Source organism: Eleutherodactylus coqui, chromosome 6 (assembly GCF_035609145.1).
Source record: "Eleutherodactylus coqui strain aEleCoq1 chromosome 6, aEleCoq1.hap1, whole genome shotgun sequence".
NCBI lineage: Eukaryota > Metazoa > Chordata > Amphibia > Anura > Eleutherodactylidae > Eleutherodactylus > Eleutherodactylus coqui.
This window is the reverse complement of record NC_089842.1, coordinates 227,230,088-227,248,426: the sequence shown is the minus strand read 5'-3', so window position 1 is coordinate 227,248,426 and position 18,339 is coordinate 227,230,088. Positions and strand designations below refer to the sequence as shown.

The 18,339-nt window shown below is 42.2% G+C and overlaps 1 protein-coding gene across 4 annotated transcripts; it reads left to right on the top strand.

Annotated features, from left to right (window-relative positions):
* The first annotated feature begins 607 nt into the window (after nucleotides 1–607).
* Nucleotides 608–17,570, top strand: LOC136631629 (uncharacterized). Of its 4 annotated transcripts, none has more exons than XM_066605914.1 (3): nucleotides 608–730; nucleotides 7,648–8,092; nucleotides 17,017–17,570. In XM_066605914.1, the coding sequence occupies exons 2-3, from the start codon at nucleotides 7,666–7,668 to the stop codon at nucleotides 17,391–17,393; spliced, it is 804 nt and encodes a 267-aa protein (XP_066462011.1). In that variant the 5' UTR covers nucleotides 608–730; nucleotides 7,648–7,665; the 3' UTR covers nucleotides 17,394–17,570. The 4 variants fall into 4 exon arrangements, with proteins under 4 accessions (XP_066462011.1, XP_066462012.1, XP_066462010.1 ...); XM_066605915.1 differs by having other exon boundaries at nucleotides 7,645–8,092; XM_066605913.1 differs by lacking the exon at nucleotides 608–730 and adding an exon at nucleotides 7,438–7,540 and having other exon boundaries at nucleotides 7,645–8,092.
* Nucleotides 17,571–18,339: the final 769 nt, after the last annotated feature.

Genomic DNA, 18,339 nt, shown 5'->3' with positions numbered 1-18,339 from the left:
TTGGGGTTCTTGAAGCCTACACTCACTCCTAACACTCTCCCTACAGCAGCTCCAACACAACAGCACTTTCCCTCAGCTAACTCACAACGCATCTGAGGCGAGCCGCGGGAGGGGCCGACTTTTATACTCGGATGACATCTGATCTTCCCAGCCACTCACTGCAGGGGGGTGGTATAGGGCTTGAACGTCACAGGGGGAAGTTGTAATGCCTTCCCTGTCTTTCAATTGGCCAGAAAAGCGCGCTAACGTCTCAGAGATGAAAGTGAAAGTAACCCGAACATCGCGTGGTGCTCGTTAAGAGTAACGAGCATCCCGAACACCCTAATATTCGCCCGAGCATCAAGCTCGGACGAGTACGTTCGCTCATCTCTAGATAAAGTCTTATGCATCACACAATTTACATTTTACAAATTACGGGTCAATCTGCTCCGTTCCTCCTGTGGATACCTGGCCTTATCGTTACCTGCTTGTTTCCCATTCTCCGGCTTCTCTGCAGCAACTAACTTCCTGTAATTTATTTATTTTATATTGTCTGCGAATGTACTTTACTGGTGCTGGGACTACAGGGCCAGTAACTTCCTCTTTTTAAAATCTCTCGCTCCCGTGACAGCCCAGAGACAGGATTACAAGGGAGAACGTGGCTAATTTTTACTTTTACAACAGTTTTTGTCCCAGACTTCCGGCGACCGGGCAGATGCAGTCTTAGATGCCGGGCATCTCCATCTGATTGGTAATGTACTGCAATTCTCCCTATTTACTAAACTGTTATACAACTCAACTGTTATAATGAACGCTGGCGTCCTTGGCATGCATTGGTACTGACGCCATTCCAGCCCGCCTTCTCTTCCTCTGACTGACATACTATGTTGTAACTTTACGGTCACAACTGTTTGTAACTTTGTATTCTTAAGAGCCCCCTCAGGATGTGAGTGGCATATAACCTTTTACATTTGTATGACGGACATATCACAAAGATTAGATTACATAACAAAACATACGAACAGTAGTTCTTGTCACAGCACATGAATTGCTTTTTCTATTCAGAGATACACACTTCCTCTTTTTAAATGAAGTAAGCAGCCTTTTTTTTTTTTTCTCTAAACACATTCAGTTAACCCTTTTTATACATTCACTTACGGGCACAAGCCTATACTTTTAACATTTAACAATTCAACAGCAACACAGTTTAGTAGTCTGCCTTCCTAGAAGGGATCCACTACTGCACATAAAGTCCCAACTCACAGCGCGCCGCTGTGTACGGTGTATTAATCTTGGCTATAACCCAGCCAATGCGTTCTCACTGCCGACAATCCCTTCTTACAGTTGAGCAAGACTGATACTAATTCTATATAACAGACAACCAAACTATTTCGATATAACAACTCAGCAGGATTAGCTCTACACAACAGACAAGCACACTAACTTTAAATAAATGACAGGTAGGACACACAGAAAGATTGCTTGATTAATCAATGATAACTTGACTCTCCACACCTTCCACACTTTTCTGGAGGGTGTAAGAATTGACCTTGGTACAATGTTTGTTGCCTTTCAATTTCAATCATGGAAGCCAGATTCATGATTATAGAAGTCTCCTCAGACGCCGGACATAATATGCCCCGCCCTAGAGTCTCTAGCATTTCTGTCGCTACACAGTTTATTAATCTACCCTCAGCCTCTGATTGGCTGGAATCGGCACATGTGACGGGGGCGGAGCTTCGCGATGACGCGTACAAGGGGGCGGAACCAAAATGCCGGTGATGCCGAGCCGAATGGAGAAGATAGATCTGCGCAAGCAACGGAGCAGGTAAGTGAATAACTTCTGTATGGCTCATATTTAATGCACGATGTATATTACAAAGTGCATTAATATGGCCATACAGAAGTGCTTAACCCCACTTGCTTTCGCGAGACAACCCCTTTAAGGCCTTCGGATAGGCCAACCAAAAACAAATCCTTGAGGGCTGAGTCGTTCCACCCCGACTCCGTGCAGTGTTGTCTGAACTGGGAGCAATAGTCCTCCGCCAACTTCCGCCCCAGCGCAAGCACAACAGTGTAGAGACAGCATAAGCAGCCTAGTCGGGTTCTTCATAGATCTGACCCAGAGCAGAAGAAAGCGTCTAATGACTGAATTTATATAACACTCTGGTATCCTCCAATTTCGAGCCTAAATTGCAGTTGAGAATATTACAGCGGCTAGTGGAGCGCAAGAATATGAGGTTTTGTCTGTGCATGTGTATTCCTTGGAATGCATGTTGCATTCCACACAGCTCCACTTCGAATCTGCTGTAATTTCTACTATAATTCTAATTTTCTTTTAAAGCATGCACATGACTTGGAATGCACGTTGCGTTCCATGCAGCGTGCATTCCAAGCAGTGCTGGAATGCACGCTGCGTTCCATGCAGCGTGCATTCCGCTGGTCACATTGAATACTAAGCAGACGGTGGAAAGCGTGTTGCATTCCACTTGTACATAGGATATAGTGATATAGTAGTTATATTCTTATACATAGGGGGGGGTATTATAGTAGTTATATTCTTGTACATAGGGGCAGTAATATAGTGATTATATTCTTGTACATAGGGGACAGTATTATAGCAGTTATATTCTTGTACATAGGGGGCAGTATTATAGTAGTTATATTCTTGGACATAGGAGCAGTAATATAGTAGTTATATTCTTATACACAGGGGGCAGTATTATAGTAGTTATATTCTTGTACATAGAGGCAGCATTATAATAGTTATATTCTTGTACATTGGGGGCAGTATTATAGTAGTTATATTCTTGTACATAGGGGGCAGTATTATAGTAGGTATATTCTTGTACAAAGGGAGCAGTATAATAATAGTTATATCCTTGTACTTAGGGAGCAATATTATAGCAGTTATATATTTGTACATAGGGGGCAGTATTATAGTAGTTATATTCTTGTACATAGGAGACAGTATTATAGTAGTTGTATTCTTGTACATAGCATCAGTATTATAATAGTTGTATTCTTAGACATAGGAGCAGTCATATAGTAGTTATATTATTGCACATACGGGGTAGTATTATAGTAGTTATATTCTTGTACATAGGGGGCAGTATTATAGTAGTTATATTCTTGTACAGAGGGAGCAGTATTATAGTAGTTATATTCTTGTACACAGAGGGCAGTATTATATTAGTTATATTCTTGTACACAGAGGGCAGTATTATAGAAGTTATATTCTTATATATAGTAGGCAGTATTATAGTGATTATATTCTTGTACATAGGGAACAGTAATATAGTAGTTACATTCTTGTACATAGTGGGCAGCATTATAGAAGTTATATTCTTATACATAGGGGGGGGGGGTATTATAGTAGTTATATTCTTGTACATAGGGGCAGTAATATAGTGATTATATTCTTGTACATAGGGAACAGTAATATAGTAGTTACATTCTTGTACATAGTGGGCAGCATTATAGAAGTTATATTCTTATATATAGTAGGCAGTATTATAGTAGTTATATTCTTGTACATAGGGGGCAGTATTATAGTAGTTATATTCTTGCACATAGGGGGCAGTATTATAGTAGTTATATTCTTGTACATAGGGGGCAGTATTATAGTAGTTATGTTCTTGTACATAGTAGGCCGTATTATAGTACTTATATTCTTTTATATAGAGGGCAATATTATAGTAGTTATATTCTTGTACATAGGGGGCAGTATTATAATAGCTATATTATTGTACATAGAAGCAGTGTTATAGTAGTTATATTTTTGTACATAGGGGCAGTATTATAATAGTTATATTCTTGTACTTAAGGGGCAGTATTATAATAGTAACATTCTTGTACATAACGACAGTATTAGGCCTTAGTCACACGGGCGTAAATACGCGCGTATATACGCGTGACCATGTCCATTGCCACCAATATGTTCTATCTTTTGTAGGTGCGTTTTTATGCGCGTATATACGAGCGTATTTACGCCCGTGTGACTAAGGCCTTAAAGTAGTTCTTTTCTTGTATATAAGGGTCAGTATTATAGTACTAATATTCTTGTACAAAGCGGAAGTTTTATAGTACTTATGTTCTTGTACATAGGAGGCAGTATTATAGTAGTTATGTTCTTGTACGTATGGGGCAGTATTATAGTAGTTATGTTCTTGTACATAGTAGGCCGTATAATAGTACTTATATTCTTTTATATAGAGGGCAATATTATAGGAGTTATATTCTTGTACATAGGGGGCAGTATTATAATAGCTATATTATTGTACATAGGAGCAGTGTTATAGTAGTTATATTCTTGTACATAGTAGGCAGTATTATAGTAGTTATGTTCTTGTACATAGGAGGCAGTATTATAGTAGTTATGTTCTTGTACATAGGAGGCAGTATTATAGTAGTTATATTCCCTTACATAGGGGGCAGTATTATAGTAGTTATATTCTTGTACATAGGGGGCAGTATTATAATAGCTATATTATTATACATAGGAGCAGTGTTATAGTAGTTATATTCTTGTACATAGTAGGCAGTATTATAGTAGTTATGTTCTTGTACATAGGAGGCAGTATTATAATAGTTATGTTCTTGTACATAGGGGGCAGTATTATAGTAGTTATATTCTTGTACATAGGGGGCAGTATTATAATAGTTATATTCTTGCACATAGGGAGCAGTATTATAGTAGTTATATTCCCTTACATAGGCGGCAGTATTATGGTAGGTGCATTCTTGTATATAAGGGGCAGTATCATAGTAGTTACATTGTTGTACATAGAGGGCAGTATTATAGTAGTTATATTCTTGTACATAGGGAGTAGTATTATAGTAGTTATATTCTTGTACATGGGAACAGTATTATAGTAGTTATATTCTTGTACATAGAGGGCAGTATTATAGTAGTTATATTCTTGTACATAGGGAGCAGTATTATAGTAGCTATATTCTTATACATAGGGAGCAGTATTATAGTAGTTATATTCTTATACTTAGGCGCAGTATTATAATTGTTATATTCTTGTACATAGGAGCAGTATTATAGAGGTTATATTCTTGTACATAGGGGGCAGTATTATAGTAGTTATATTCTTGTACATAGGGAGCAGTATTATAGTAGCTATATTCTTATACATAGGGAGCAGTATTATAGTAGTTATATTCTTATACTTAGGCGCAGTATTATAATTGTTATATTCTTGTACATAGGAGCAGTATTATAGAGGTTATATTCTTGTACATAGGAGGCAGTATTATAGTAGTTATATTCTTGTACATAGGGGCAGTAATATAGTAGTTATATTCTTGTACATAGAGGGCAGTAATATAGTAGTTATATTCTTGTACATAGAGGGCAGTATTATAGTAGTTATGTTATTGTACATGGGGCAGTATTTTAGTAGTTATATTATTGTATATAGGAGCAGTATTATAGTAGTTATATTCTTGTAGAAAAGGGGCAGTATTATAGTATCTACATTCTTGTACTTAGGGGCAGTATTATAGTAGCTATATTCTTGTACATGGGGCAGTATTTTAGTAGTTATATTATTGTACATAGGAGCAGTATTATAGTAGTTATATTCTTGTACATAGGGAGCAGTATTATAGTAGTTATATTGTTGTACATAGAGGGCAGTATTATAGTAGTTATATTCTTGTACATAGGAGCAGTATTATAGTAGTTATATTCTTGTACATAGAGGGCAGTATTATAGTAGTTATATTGTTGTACATAGGGGGCAGTATTATAGTAGTTATATTGTTGTACATAGAGGGCAGTATTATAGTAGTTATATTCTTGTACATAGGAGCAGTATTATAGTAGTTATATTCTTGTACATAGGGGGCAGTATTATAGTAGTTATATTCTTGTACATAGGAGGCAGTATTATAGTAGTTATATTCTTGTACATAGAGGGCAGTATTATAGTAGTTATATTCTTGTACATAGGGAGCAGTTTTATAGTAGTTATATTCTTGTACATAGGGAGCAGTATTATAGTAGTCATATTCTTGTACATAGGAGCAGTATTATAGTAGGTATATTCTTGTACTTAGGCGCAGTATTATAATAGTTATATTCTTGTACATAGGAAGCAGTATTATAGTAGGTATATTTTTGTACATAAGAGGCAGTATTATAGTAGTTATATTCTCGTGCATAGGAGGCAGTATTATAGTAATTATATTCTTGTACATAGTGGGCAGTAATATAGTAGTTATATTCCTGTACATAGGGGCAGTATTGTAGTAGTGATATTCTTGTACATAGACGGCAGTATTATAGTAGTTATTTTTATACGTAGGGGGCAATATTATAGTAGTTATATTCTTGTAGAAAAGTGGCACTCTTTTAGTAGTTACTCTCTCGTACATAGGAGGCAGTATTATAGTAGTTATATTTTTGTACATAGGGGGCAGTATTATACAGTGCTTTGCCAAAAGTAAGACCTTGTCTTATATAGGAATTTTATCCCCAAAAGAGGGATGGAGTCTTTTTGGGGGGGAATGTGTTCTTTATACTTACCTAGCAGCCGCAGTGTAGGTCCCTCCGACTGGTCTGCAAAGTTTCATAGCTCCACCCTGCGTCCTGCACACCTTGGCTACCCACAGAACATCACTTCCTTGTTGCTGCATTCATACATTCTGTCTACAGAAAGTGATAGCTCTATTTGGCCAGGGAGCGTTGCTCTTAGCCAATCGTAGCCGTCACGTTGGCTCAGCAATTGCTGCTTTGATTGCCTGAAAGCAGCACTACTCAACCAATGCTGCCAACTGCCGACCCATCTCAAATCTCCCCTTCATCTACAAACTATTAGAGTGCTTGGTTTTCTCCCGCCTTATAAGCTATCTATTAGAAAACTCTTCTTAACCCCCTACAGTTCAGCTTCTGCCCTTCACACTTCACAGAAACCACTCTTACAAAATTGTCAAAGGACCTCCTAACAGCCAAATTCGAGGGGCGATTACTCCCTACTAATTCTCTCTGTTCTCTCCACAGCATTTGACACTGTTGACCACACATCCTCCTCACTATGCTTCGCTTCTTTACTTTGAAGGACACTGCTCTCTCCTGGTTCTCCTCCTACTTATCTGACTCTCCCCTCCTCTTCCCCTTGCTGTTGGGGTCCCACAGGGCTCGGTCCTCAGCCCCCTCCTCTTTTTAGTACCATCTTTATAATGCTATAAATCTATAATGCTTGGACAGATCAGTGCCAATAGGAGACTTCTCCGCCAAAGAACACAATGGGTTGATACTTTCAAAGCTGATACTGGCATAGATAACAAACATGGGCATCTGTTAAACATAACAGCACTCCCTTTTTCCTATGCAGAACTTATGATGCAAAGTAAAACCGAGAAATGTGTGGAGTTGCTAAATCATGTTTGTTGACAGACTGGGAGGTATTATTCTGAGCTGGATGGATATGTCTATTTGCAGTCGTACACATTGTTACTATGTTACGATGTGTTCCTGGAACATACAGACAAATGACATAAACTGCAGCAATCTGAACTATATCCAGAGGGACACCACACTGCGCTCTAGGTGAGACCTATACATGTCTGTTGTAGTTCAACTGAAAGACTATTATATTACTATAAGCCTTTCATCAATTGTTTTTTTTTCTCTTGATCCACTGTTTGATCCAGTAGCAGAAGAAAGAGCCCATCATGTCCGCGGTCTCTGGGAGGACGGAAGAGCAGGGACAAGGTATGCTTCAAAGTGAAGACCAAGCAGCAAGAAACCTACAACCTTCCAAGAAAACAAGGAAAAAGTTTGGTACTCTGCAGGTTGAGAGACTCGTCACTGAAATCTCCCAGAACCTAGACCAATTATTTAAAGCTAATTCAAGAGAGAAGAGAAACAGTGCTTGGAGAGAAGTAATGAAGGAAGTGAACAAAGCAGGTCCGACAAGCCACACCATTAGTGAATGTAAGGTTAGATGGAATACCTACAAAAGAAGCCTGAAACAGAAAGTCGCAAAATCAGAAAGTCTTCAACAGCTGGAGATCACTTTAAGTAAAACAGATATAAAAATTGTCAAATATTTTCATATCGATGACGCAATTGGCACAGAACTTGAGGAAAACCCTTCAGGTAAGTGTAGTACTCTTTTTGGTCATAATCATGGCCCAAAACGATGGGTTATGTCAACAATGTATTTTTTTGCTTGCTTTTAAAGCTTTGTTTTAGAACTTTGGGTAGGTTGGATGGGGGAGGGTAATCTTAAAAAAAAAAATTATTGTGCTGATATAGCATGTGGTTTTTGTACTCAAGCCGACTATTTTTCTTTAACATTAGGCTACTCCATTAATCCACGGGTTTTGTGCCCGTTAATTTTTTGTGTCCTTTCCAAACAGAGGAGGAAGAGAAGTGCTACAGCTAAGTGCTATATCAATCAAAACCTAGGTGATCGTGCGAGCTGAGTGATTGTGTGTGGCTGTATGCTAACTGTTCTGTATCATAAGTGTGATTTAGGATTAGCGACTTTGGAGTCAGGAACTTTGGAAGACTCACTTGTGTTTAATTATTGTTTATCTATTTGAATTTTTGCATATACTACTGTCTGTATGATCCCCATTTAGAATCTGCTCCACGATGGACAATGCCATCCGGTGTGCATCTTGTACCATGTATGAAGTCCTTGACCAGCCATCCGAGGGTGCATACTGCTTTACGAGATGGAAGTGTGTTGCACATTTGAAAGCCCAGATCCTGGATCTAAATGAGCAGCTTGACACACTAAGATCCACTGGCACCATAGAAAGTGCAGCTCACTGAGCCCTCGCTGGGGTAGATGTGTGGTAGATGTTAGTTTGGGAGAGCAGGATGCTTAAGCAGCTAGCTGGGTGACAGGAGGAGGAGTAGAGGGAAGGCCAGGGGGCACTAGTCCTGACGTGGTACACTCCAACAAATATGCAAAGCTGGCAGATGAGGGGGATGCCATTACAGAGTAAGCACTGTTGCAGCACGACATGCCCTCTGACCGCCAGGGGATGTCTGCTCCAGTAAGAAGGGGAATGGGAGTGCAGGGCAGGCTAGACATGTCCTGATAGTGAAAGATTCGATTATTGGGGGACAGACAGGGTAATCTGCCACAAAGACTGGGATTGTTGAATAGTGTGTTGTCTTCCTGGTGCTCCAGTTACTAATCGTGAATTGGGTTGACAAATTATCAGGAGGTGCTGGTGAGGACCCAGTGGTCATGGTGCACATGGCACTAATGACGAAGTTCAAGGTAGGTGGACAGTCCTTCAGAAAGCTAGGAGGTAAGTTTAGGCGAGCACCTCCAAAGTAGTATTTTCTGAAGTACTACCAGAACCACTCTAGAAAGGCTATGGGAGATTAGGGAGGTAAATAAATGGCTCCAGAGCTGGTGCAGAAAGGAGGTGTTTGGGTCCTTGGAAAACTGGGCTGATTTTGCTGTCAGCTACAGGTTCTACCGTAGAGATGAGCTGCATCTCAAAGGGAAAGAGGCAGCTGTGCTGCAGGGGTAAATGGCTAGAAAGCTGGAGAAGTGTTTAAACTAGGGATTTAGGGGCAACCAGAGAGATACGGGGAGGATATTGTAGACAATTAGAATGGGGGTGGAGTGGTGAGAGGGGTTAGTACAGTTAGAATTCGCAGAATAGTTAATAGAAATACACTTAAAGTAAAAAATAACCAAAACCTTCAAAAACTGTATGGTGACTAATAATTGGACTAATGCTAGAAGTATGACCAATAAGGTTGATGAACTGGAAGTAATAATGTCTGAGGAAAACTATGATATAGTGGGAACAACTGAGACCTGGTTGGAAGAAAGCTGTGACTGGGCGGTGAACTTACTGGGTTACAGTCCAGAAGTGATTGCGAAAACCGAAAAAGGGGAGAAGATATATGGGAGGGAGATGAGTATGTGGAGTCTCTATGAGTAGAGATATATGGAGGGGAAAACAATAATAAAATCCTCATAGGGGTTTTTTATAGGCCACAAAATATAACAAAATCCACCGAAAATCTCATACTGAGGCAAATAGATGAAACAGCAGATCACAATAAAGTAATTAATAGATTTTTGTAAATGACTAAAGATAATTACTATAGCCAGTTTGTACAGGACCTAACTAGAGTGACAGACATTTTGGACTTAATATTAACCAACAGACCTGACAGAGTAACTGGGGTGCAGGTCAGGGGACCGCTTGGGAAATAGTGACCATACTATAAAAACATTTTAACTTGTCCTTCAAGAGAGTTTTATACGGGAGCTGCAAAGATACTAGACTTTAGGTAGGCCAAGTTCGATCAGCTCAGAGAAGCCCTTAACCTGATTGACTGGGACAATGTCCACAAACAAAGAGTATGTACAATAAATGGGAAATGTTTAAAACATCCTAATTTCTTATTGTGAGAGGTTCATAACTTACAGGAATAAAAGACTTTACAATAGTAAAAATTATTGAAAGAAAAGACTCAGAAATAGAAGAAAACCAATATGGTTCAATAAAGTTGTGAAGAGGGCAATGAACAGCAAAAAAAAGCATAAAACACAATTAAACTACTACAACAAGAAGAAATGTCAGAGACAAATGAATTCCCCTTTATTCCTTGATTTATTTCACTGGTGGGAACCACTAAAATATAACTTCTATTGAATTTTTTATACAAAAATATAAAATCAGGGGACTCCTATCTAAACACAAACACACACTATATCTAGATAATTATTAGAGCAACAGGATCTCGTTTGTATGGTTTTATGCTCCTTAATATAAGTACGGACACTAATGAGGTCGTTGTGACAGGATTTGCAAACCTATGGCAAAATGTCCATTAACTCTTTAGTGACGGCCCCATTGCCTTTTCTCATCCTCACTAAGTGGGTTTTTATCCTAGAGGACATAAATACATGCATCCTCTTAGGATTAAAGCCCTCTTAGATGAGGATGTGACAGCTCCATGCTGTCGGTGCCCGCAGGTAGCCGACAGCATGGAGCTGTCATCTTGGGCTGCGGGCAGTCCCCCCTGGCAAGGAGAGCGCCAATCTCAATAAAGTAAAAAAAAGTGAAAAAGGTAAAGATTCAGCTGCCCTGATGGATCAGATCCATCAGGTCAGCTTAAATTACTTACCCGGCTTGTCGGAGGCGTCCCACGGTGAATGGGTCCTCCGGGACCCTACGCCGCTGTTCTGCACATGCGCGCCAGACGTATGACGTCACGCGCATGCGCAGAAGGCCGAGAGCCCTGGCAAATTCAAAATATCCTGGCTCTCGGCTCCTGAAGGCTCGGAGCGGTGAACAGCTGGATGCAGAAGGCAAGCGGGGACACCCCGCTTGTCTTCTGTATCCTCCGCTTTGAGCGCTCGGCTGTATAACAGCCAGGCGCTCGGAGCGGGGAACAGCTGCATGCAGAAGACTAGTGGGGACACCCCACTTGTCTTCTGCATCCTCCCCCTGCTGGCAGCGCAAGGTGATCACTCATCTTGAGCGATCATCTTACGCTGTAAATGAGATTTTAATTTAGTACTTAATATGAATGAAGATCGTCGCAGTCATGCTATAGGGAGAAATCCCTCTAAATACCATGATAGTACCTTTCAAGCGTTTAATTGTACGCAACATCTCAGAGATATGTGGCGAGAACCTAATCCAGAAGGTCGTGAATTTACGCATTATTCCATGTGCATCACTCTTGGTCCAGAATTGATTACATACTCCTATCTCCCAAGTTGCTCCCTAGAGTGACTAAAGCCACTATAGAAGATTTAGTGATTTCTGACCACGCCCCAGTAGCAATAACATTATATGATAAAATTCCTAGAGTACCGATTATCTATTTTAAAATCATACATGGAGTGATATATGGTTTCAACATACCCCCGCATCCCGGCAGCCCAACTAGACTGCAGGCGTGCCCTAGATGCTGTCAACCAAAAACAGATTTTCTGCATGGAATCTGGCATTGCCCCAAAATTAATACATTCTGGACCCGAATCCCCGCGCTCCGGTGACTTCTTACTTACCTGCTGAAGATGGCCACCGGGATCTTCTCCCTCGGTGGACCGCAGGGCTTCTGTGCGGTCCATTGCCGATTCCAGCCTCCTGATTGGCTGGAATCGGCACGTGACGGGGCGGAGCTACACGGAGCTACACGGAGCCCCATTGAGAAAAGAAGGAGACCCGGACTGCGCAAGCGCGTCTAATTTGGCCATTAGACACTGAAAATTAGACGGGCTCCATGGAAACGAGGACGCCAGCAACGGAGCAGGTAAGTGAAAAATTTCTTATAACTTCTGTATGGCTCATAATTAATGCACAATGTACATTACAAAGTGCATTAATATGGCCATACAGAAGTGTATAGACCCACTTTGTTTCACGGGACAACCCCTTTAATATCCACTTTCTTTCTTTCTTTCATTCATTTATTTATTTATTTGATTGATGTTGACACTTAAAGTTAACAGGATATATATATATATATATATATATATATATATATATATATATATATTTACCATTGCGGCACAATTACTCAAAGATATTGCATACACAAGACACATTGCATTCATGCTAATTAGAGATAAGCGAGCATGCTCGTCTGAGCTTGATGCTCGTTCGAGCATTAGCCTGTACACAACATTAGATGTGGAACATGTAAATGTCCCAGGGATCTTATAGTCCTGCTGTTTGTTGGGAATCCGTATCCTCTCCACGGTCAGTAAATGTGAGCAGGTCTTGCAGCTCCTTAAATTATATGGATCCCAAACACACAGCAGGACTATAAGATCCCGGGGACATTCAAATGTTCCACGTCCAATGTTGTGTACCTGATCCTGTGCAGTAAATGTCCTGCTGGGGGCCTTTATATCAGGGAAACTCAATTTCCTTTCCACTCAATTGGAGAGGAAAAGATGGAATTACCTGTGACAAAACATTTTTGTGGTCAGAGGCACAGCATAGAGCAGATGAGAGTTATCATACTGAAGGGCAACTTTAAAGGGGTTGTCCCGCGGCCAAAATGAAAAATTTTACACACCCCAGTCCCCCATGCTAAGCAAGCATCACAAACTACCCATGTTAATCGGTTTTTTAGAGCGTTTATACTCACCATGAAGCTGTTTCATGAAGTTATAAAAATCTTCTTCCAAGATGGCCGCCGTCATTTCCCAAGGTGCACCGCTGGTCTTCTCCAATGGTGCACTGTGGGTCTTCTCCCATGGTGCACCATGGATGCTCTTCTCCAGTCTGAGCTCCACTGCCGATTACAGCCATCTCATTGGCTGATCGGCACCACGTGACGGAGCGGAGCTACGTGATGACGCTAAGAAGGGGGAGGAGCCCGGACCATCCAGAAGAGGAATCTTCAGGAATCTTCGACTGTTCGTGCGACCAGAGCAGAAGTTTAGTTGTGCCATGGAGACGGGCTTGCCAGCACCGGAGGGGGTAAGTGTATAACTTCTGTATGGCCAATATTTAATGCACGATGTATATTATAAAGTGCATTAATATGGCCATACAGAAGTGTTTAACCCCACTTGCTGTCGTGGGACAACCCCTTTAAGTCACAGCACCACAGAAGAATTTGGGAGTATAAGTTTAAGGCCATGTTTAATACCCTCAGGAATGGAATGCACCTCAACCCAGGATTCTTGCATAAGTGGAGAATATTAAAGGTCTAAAGGAGGTCAAGACGGGTGTCCTCTTCCAAACCATTGTCTGCTCTTTGTTTTTCTCATAAAAATTCTGATATTGATTATAAGACTGTTGCCATGGAATAGGTGGTGCTGTAGAGCTAGTATTATCATCTTTCCATGTGCAGTTCAAGAAAAGATAAGAGACATCGTAAAACTGTCAAATTCCTTAGCTCTGTGGACTGATTTAGTATATGTCACTTTGCTTTGACTGATATAGTATTTGTCTCTCTGCTCTGACTGTCTTGTGTTTTTTAAGTCTCAAATTTCTGTGTGAACATTTATTTAGATTAAGAGGAGTGTCCCTCCTCCCCTCTGCATTTATGTGTTATATTTCTGTGCCATCCAAACCAGCTCTATATAATTCTGATGAAGGGTGGATAACAGAACCATCCGAAAGCCTACTGTAACATCATGAATTTTTGTTAGCCATTGAAAAGTATCATATCTACAAGATTACCTGCTTTCTCTAACTGAGAACAAGCACACTTTATGTAAAGTAATTAACACGAGAGGATCTGGATAAGTTGCGGGCAGAAATGGCAAATCAGTTTCAATAGTGAGGAATGTAAGGTTCTGCCCATGGGCAGGAAATACTTGTTACCATTACACACTAAATGGGAAACCACTGGGAAACACTGACATGGAAAAGGACTTGAGGATTTTATAACTGAAAGCTTAGAGGCTCATGTCCATGACTGTGTTTTCAATGAGCATTACGTGTCCATTGTATGGAAGCATGATACACGGTGAATTGAATCAGTGAAAGTGATGAGAGTGATCAATGGACTTTCATTGATCCATTCGCATGGGTGTGTAGACCCTGTGTGCCCCTAGAGCAGTGATGGCGAACCTTTTAGAGACCAAGTGCCCAAACTGCAACCCAAAACCCACTTATTTACTGCAAAGGGCCAACACGTCAGGGGGCGGGGCTTGTCACAATGTACTATTTTACCCCTGTCGTTTTAAAAAAGACAGGGCTGATTCAAAATAGACAGTATGCAGATTTTGACTGCTTTTTAGACGCGGAAATACTGCAGAGTGTCCTCAGCGGAAATTTCTGTGGAAAATGCTGCAGCATTTCTGCATCCAAATGTAGTCAAAATCTGAACCCTGTCTATTCTGAAACAGCCCTGCCCATTTCCGCCACATGTAAACATACCCCAGTGATAATAGTGAGCCCCCCAGCGATAATAATGACCCCCCCAGTGGTAATAGTGACCCCCTAGTGGCCCCAGCGATAATAGTAACACCCCACAGCGGCCTCAGCGATAATAGGGACACCCAGCAGTAATAGTGACCCCACCATACAGCGGCCCCCATTATCACAGTGCCCCCCCTCAGAGCAGCAGCCCCCAGTATCACAGTGCCCCCCCCCAAAGCAGCAGCCCCCAGTATCACAGTGATTCCCTCCCACAGCGGCCCCCAGTATTGCAGTGACCCCCCCCCCACACACACACACAGTGGCCCCCAGTATCACAGTGACCCCCCCCCCACACACACAGTGGCCCCCAGTATCACAGTGACCCTCCCCACAGCAGCTCCCAGTACTACAGTGACCTCCCCCACAGCAGCCCCCAGTATCACAGTGACCCCCCTCTACAGCGGCCCCCAGTATCCTAGTAAACTCCCCCACAGCAGTCCACAGTATCACAGTGACACCCCCTACAGTGGTCCCCAGTATTACAGTGACCCCCGCATAGCGGCCCCTTGTATCACAGTGACACCCCACAGCAGCCTCCAGTATCACAGTGACACCCCACAGCAGCTTGTAGTAATAATAGTAACACCCCATAGCAGCCCCCAGTAATAATAGTGACACCCCATAGCAGCCCCCAGTAATAATAGGAACATTCCACAATGGCCCCAGTAATAATAGGGACACCGCACAGCAGCCCCAGTAATAGTGACACCCCACAGAGGCCCTCAGTCATAATAGTGACACCCCACAGCAGCCCTCAGTAATAATAGTGACACCCCACAGCGGCCCCCAGTAGTAATAGTGACACCCCACAGTGGCCCCCAGTAGTAATAGTGACACCCCGCAGCAGCTCCCAGTAATAATAGTGACACCACACAGCCGCCCCCAGTAGCAATAGTGACACCCCACAGCATCCTCCTACTCCCCCCCCCCACGAGACCCACATACTCCTCTGCCCGGCACACACTCCAGCAGTGCTGATCACAGGTGCACACTGATGTCAGTGTGCTGACGGACACCTCCCCACCCTGCTCTCGCCGAACCAAGTAGGAGGGGGAGGAGGAGGGGGAGGAGGATCCCGGCTGCACAGTCTTGGTGACCTCCCCGAGCTGCCATGATCCGGTGCGCCAGCTCCAGGCACGCGCTTCCGTGCACAGGGAGCGTGTGCCTAGTTAGCCTGGCTGCTGGAGAAGCGGCGGGTTACCGCCCATGCCACGTCTTCATTGCCATGACACCCAGGCATGCTTGTTCTGCACTCGCTGCTTGATGTGTGGATCTCTGCTCTGCACTCGCTGCATGATGTCTGAGTCTCTGCCTGTCCTTAGCAGACGCTGGGGGCTGTTCTGCCAGCGTCCTGCGATTGGGTCCCTACTGCTGTCAGGCTCCCCGCCCCAATCAGCTGCTGGGCAGGAGTTCTGGCAGCATTAAAAACTGTTCAGCTTCCTCCTAGGTTGCCAGTGTATGTTTGGTTTCCAGCTACCCGCGTTCCCTTGTATTGATCTCCTGCTTTGACTTGCCTGCTCTGGACCTGACTTTGCCTTCGCCTGACCCCTTGTACCGCATTCTCTCCAGCTGCCAACCCGGATTGCCTGACCTGCCTTTGTGTTTGTTTGTTCTTGTATTTGACTTTGTCCCGCAATCCCTAGGGAGTTTAGGGACTGTTGCCCACTTGTCGCTCTGGGGCCTAGCTTAGGGGGGCAAGTAGGTAGGGACAAGGGATGCAGGAAGATTCAAGTACTCCCAGTTACCCGAACCCCAGCTCCCTGACAGTGCCACTGTGGGGAAAATATTACTTCTGAAACCACTGTAAAGCACTATTACAACTAGGGCTACTCTTGGGGCATTATTACAGCTAGGGCAGCTAGCGGGGGCACAATTACTTCTGGGGCACCTACCCAGGTCATACCATAAGATTTTGAGCTGGCTTTAATGACCTTCCATGGCCTACCGTTATAAACCTGCTATTATGGCACGGTGATGATTTATGGGACTAACAAGTTATGACATGTTTCCCTTTTTAGTTGGCCATACATCCTGCAGGAGATAACTGTCTGAAAAGGGCTCGTTAGGTTGCCAGATATTATTCCCAACTCTACCACATGTATCTAATTTGGTGTTTTTCTCTACATGATTTGATTGTTGAAGATGACCCTGATGGAGAACCGCTTTCTTGGACCCATAATGACAGTTTGTTGTCTTCACTGTTGCTACCTTCAGAGCAATCGTTAAGCTCAAACTTACCCGTGGCATCATGTACAACTAATCTCACCACAGCTGACGAATCTCAACAACGACCAGAAGATTTGAATGCTAAATTAGAGCAGTTAATTGAACTGCAAAAATGCACCAATGGCCTCCTGACAAGTATAAGGGATGGCATATGTGATCAGCAGAAGGAAATGTTACATATGCAAAAGCTTATGTCCACTCAGGAGACGACGAAGGATTACAGTGGTGTCTATGAAGTTAGTTTGAAGAGGCAAGAAAAGAAACAAAGACATGGAGAAGACAGACCTGAGTAAGGAGGAAGCAGCATTGTGATGTAGAAGTCAGACAAGAGGCTCCATGAACTGGTCAATAAAGGAGCATCAGCAAAATGTGCAAAGCCTAGAGGGAAGGTCTCACTTTATTAAATTAAAACGACATAATATCTCATCCCATTCTGCATGTGATAGCACCATCATTCACTGTGATAACATAAAAACGAATAAAACTATATTAAAATGAAGTACACTATTGTTTTCCTGGGGAAATTCTCCACCAGTTTAATATATGACACACCTACCTTCTAAATAAGGGAGATGGAATAAATCCTCCACGTGGAGGATTTATTCCATCTCCCTTATTTGCATATTACCCAGAGGAGCGTGCGTGGCCATTTGAGTCTCCTCACTTAGTTTATAGTATATAGTTGCTCTCCCTAAGGAGAAAAGAGCGTTTCTGACACCTACCTTCTGTTATGGGAACAAATCATATTCCCTCTTAATTCACTGTCTGCTCCAAATTAATTATACTGAGAACAGAATGCGTGCATATATATAGCCAGGGACACACACATCTGTATCAAAGGCAATATCCTTCTGGTTCATTATTAACATCACAGTACAGATGTACCCAAAAATGACCCAGTAATACAAATACACGCCCCCAACATCATAACAACTCATAAATGGCTTACTTTGTAATGACTGACCCATGTTAACACCTTAAGGTGTGTGTTACTACCAAACACGTAATTTCTTATACACAAAACTTGAATAGACTTATCAATATTCCTGCCTGGACCTAGGAATCCAAAGGAGGGGGTAAGGAGTAGCCCTTCCTTTTGAGCAGTGGGCATCCCAGGTCTTTCTCGTGAGAAACACATCTGGAGAGCAGTGCTATGCCCTAGGAACAGTGCGTGGGAGATACCACACAAGAATCAAACACACACACCAGTGTACAATATTGAACAAGTTAACCATGCAG

Bases quoted from the DNA above. Each gene is read 5' to 3' on its own strand.
- LOC136631629 (XM_066605914.1), top strand. From the start codon at position 7,666: ATGTCCGCGGTCTCTGGGAGGACGGAAGAGCAGGGACAAGGTATGCTT. The intron at 8,093-17,016 runs GTAAGTGTAGTA...TGATTGTTGAAG, and splicing joins ACTTGAGGAAAACCCTTCAG to ATGACCCTGATGGAGAACCG.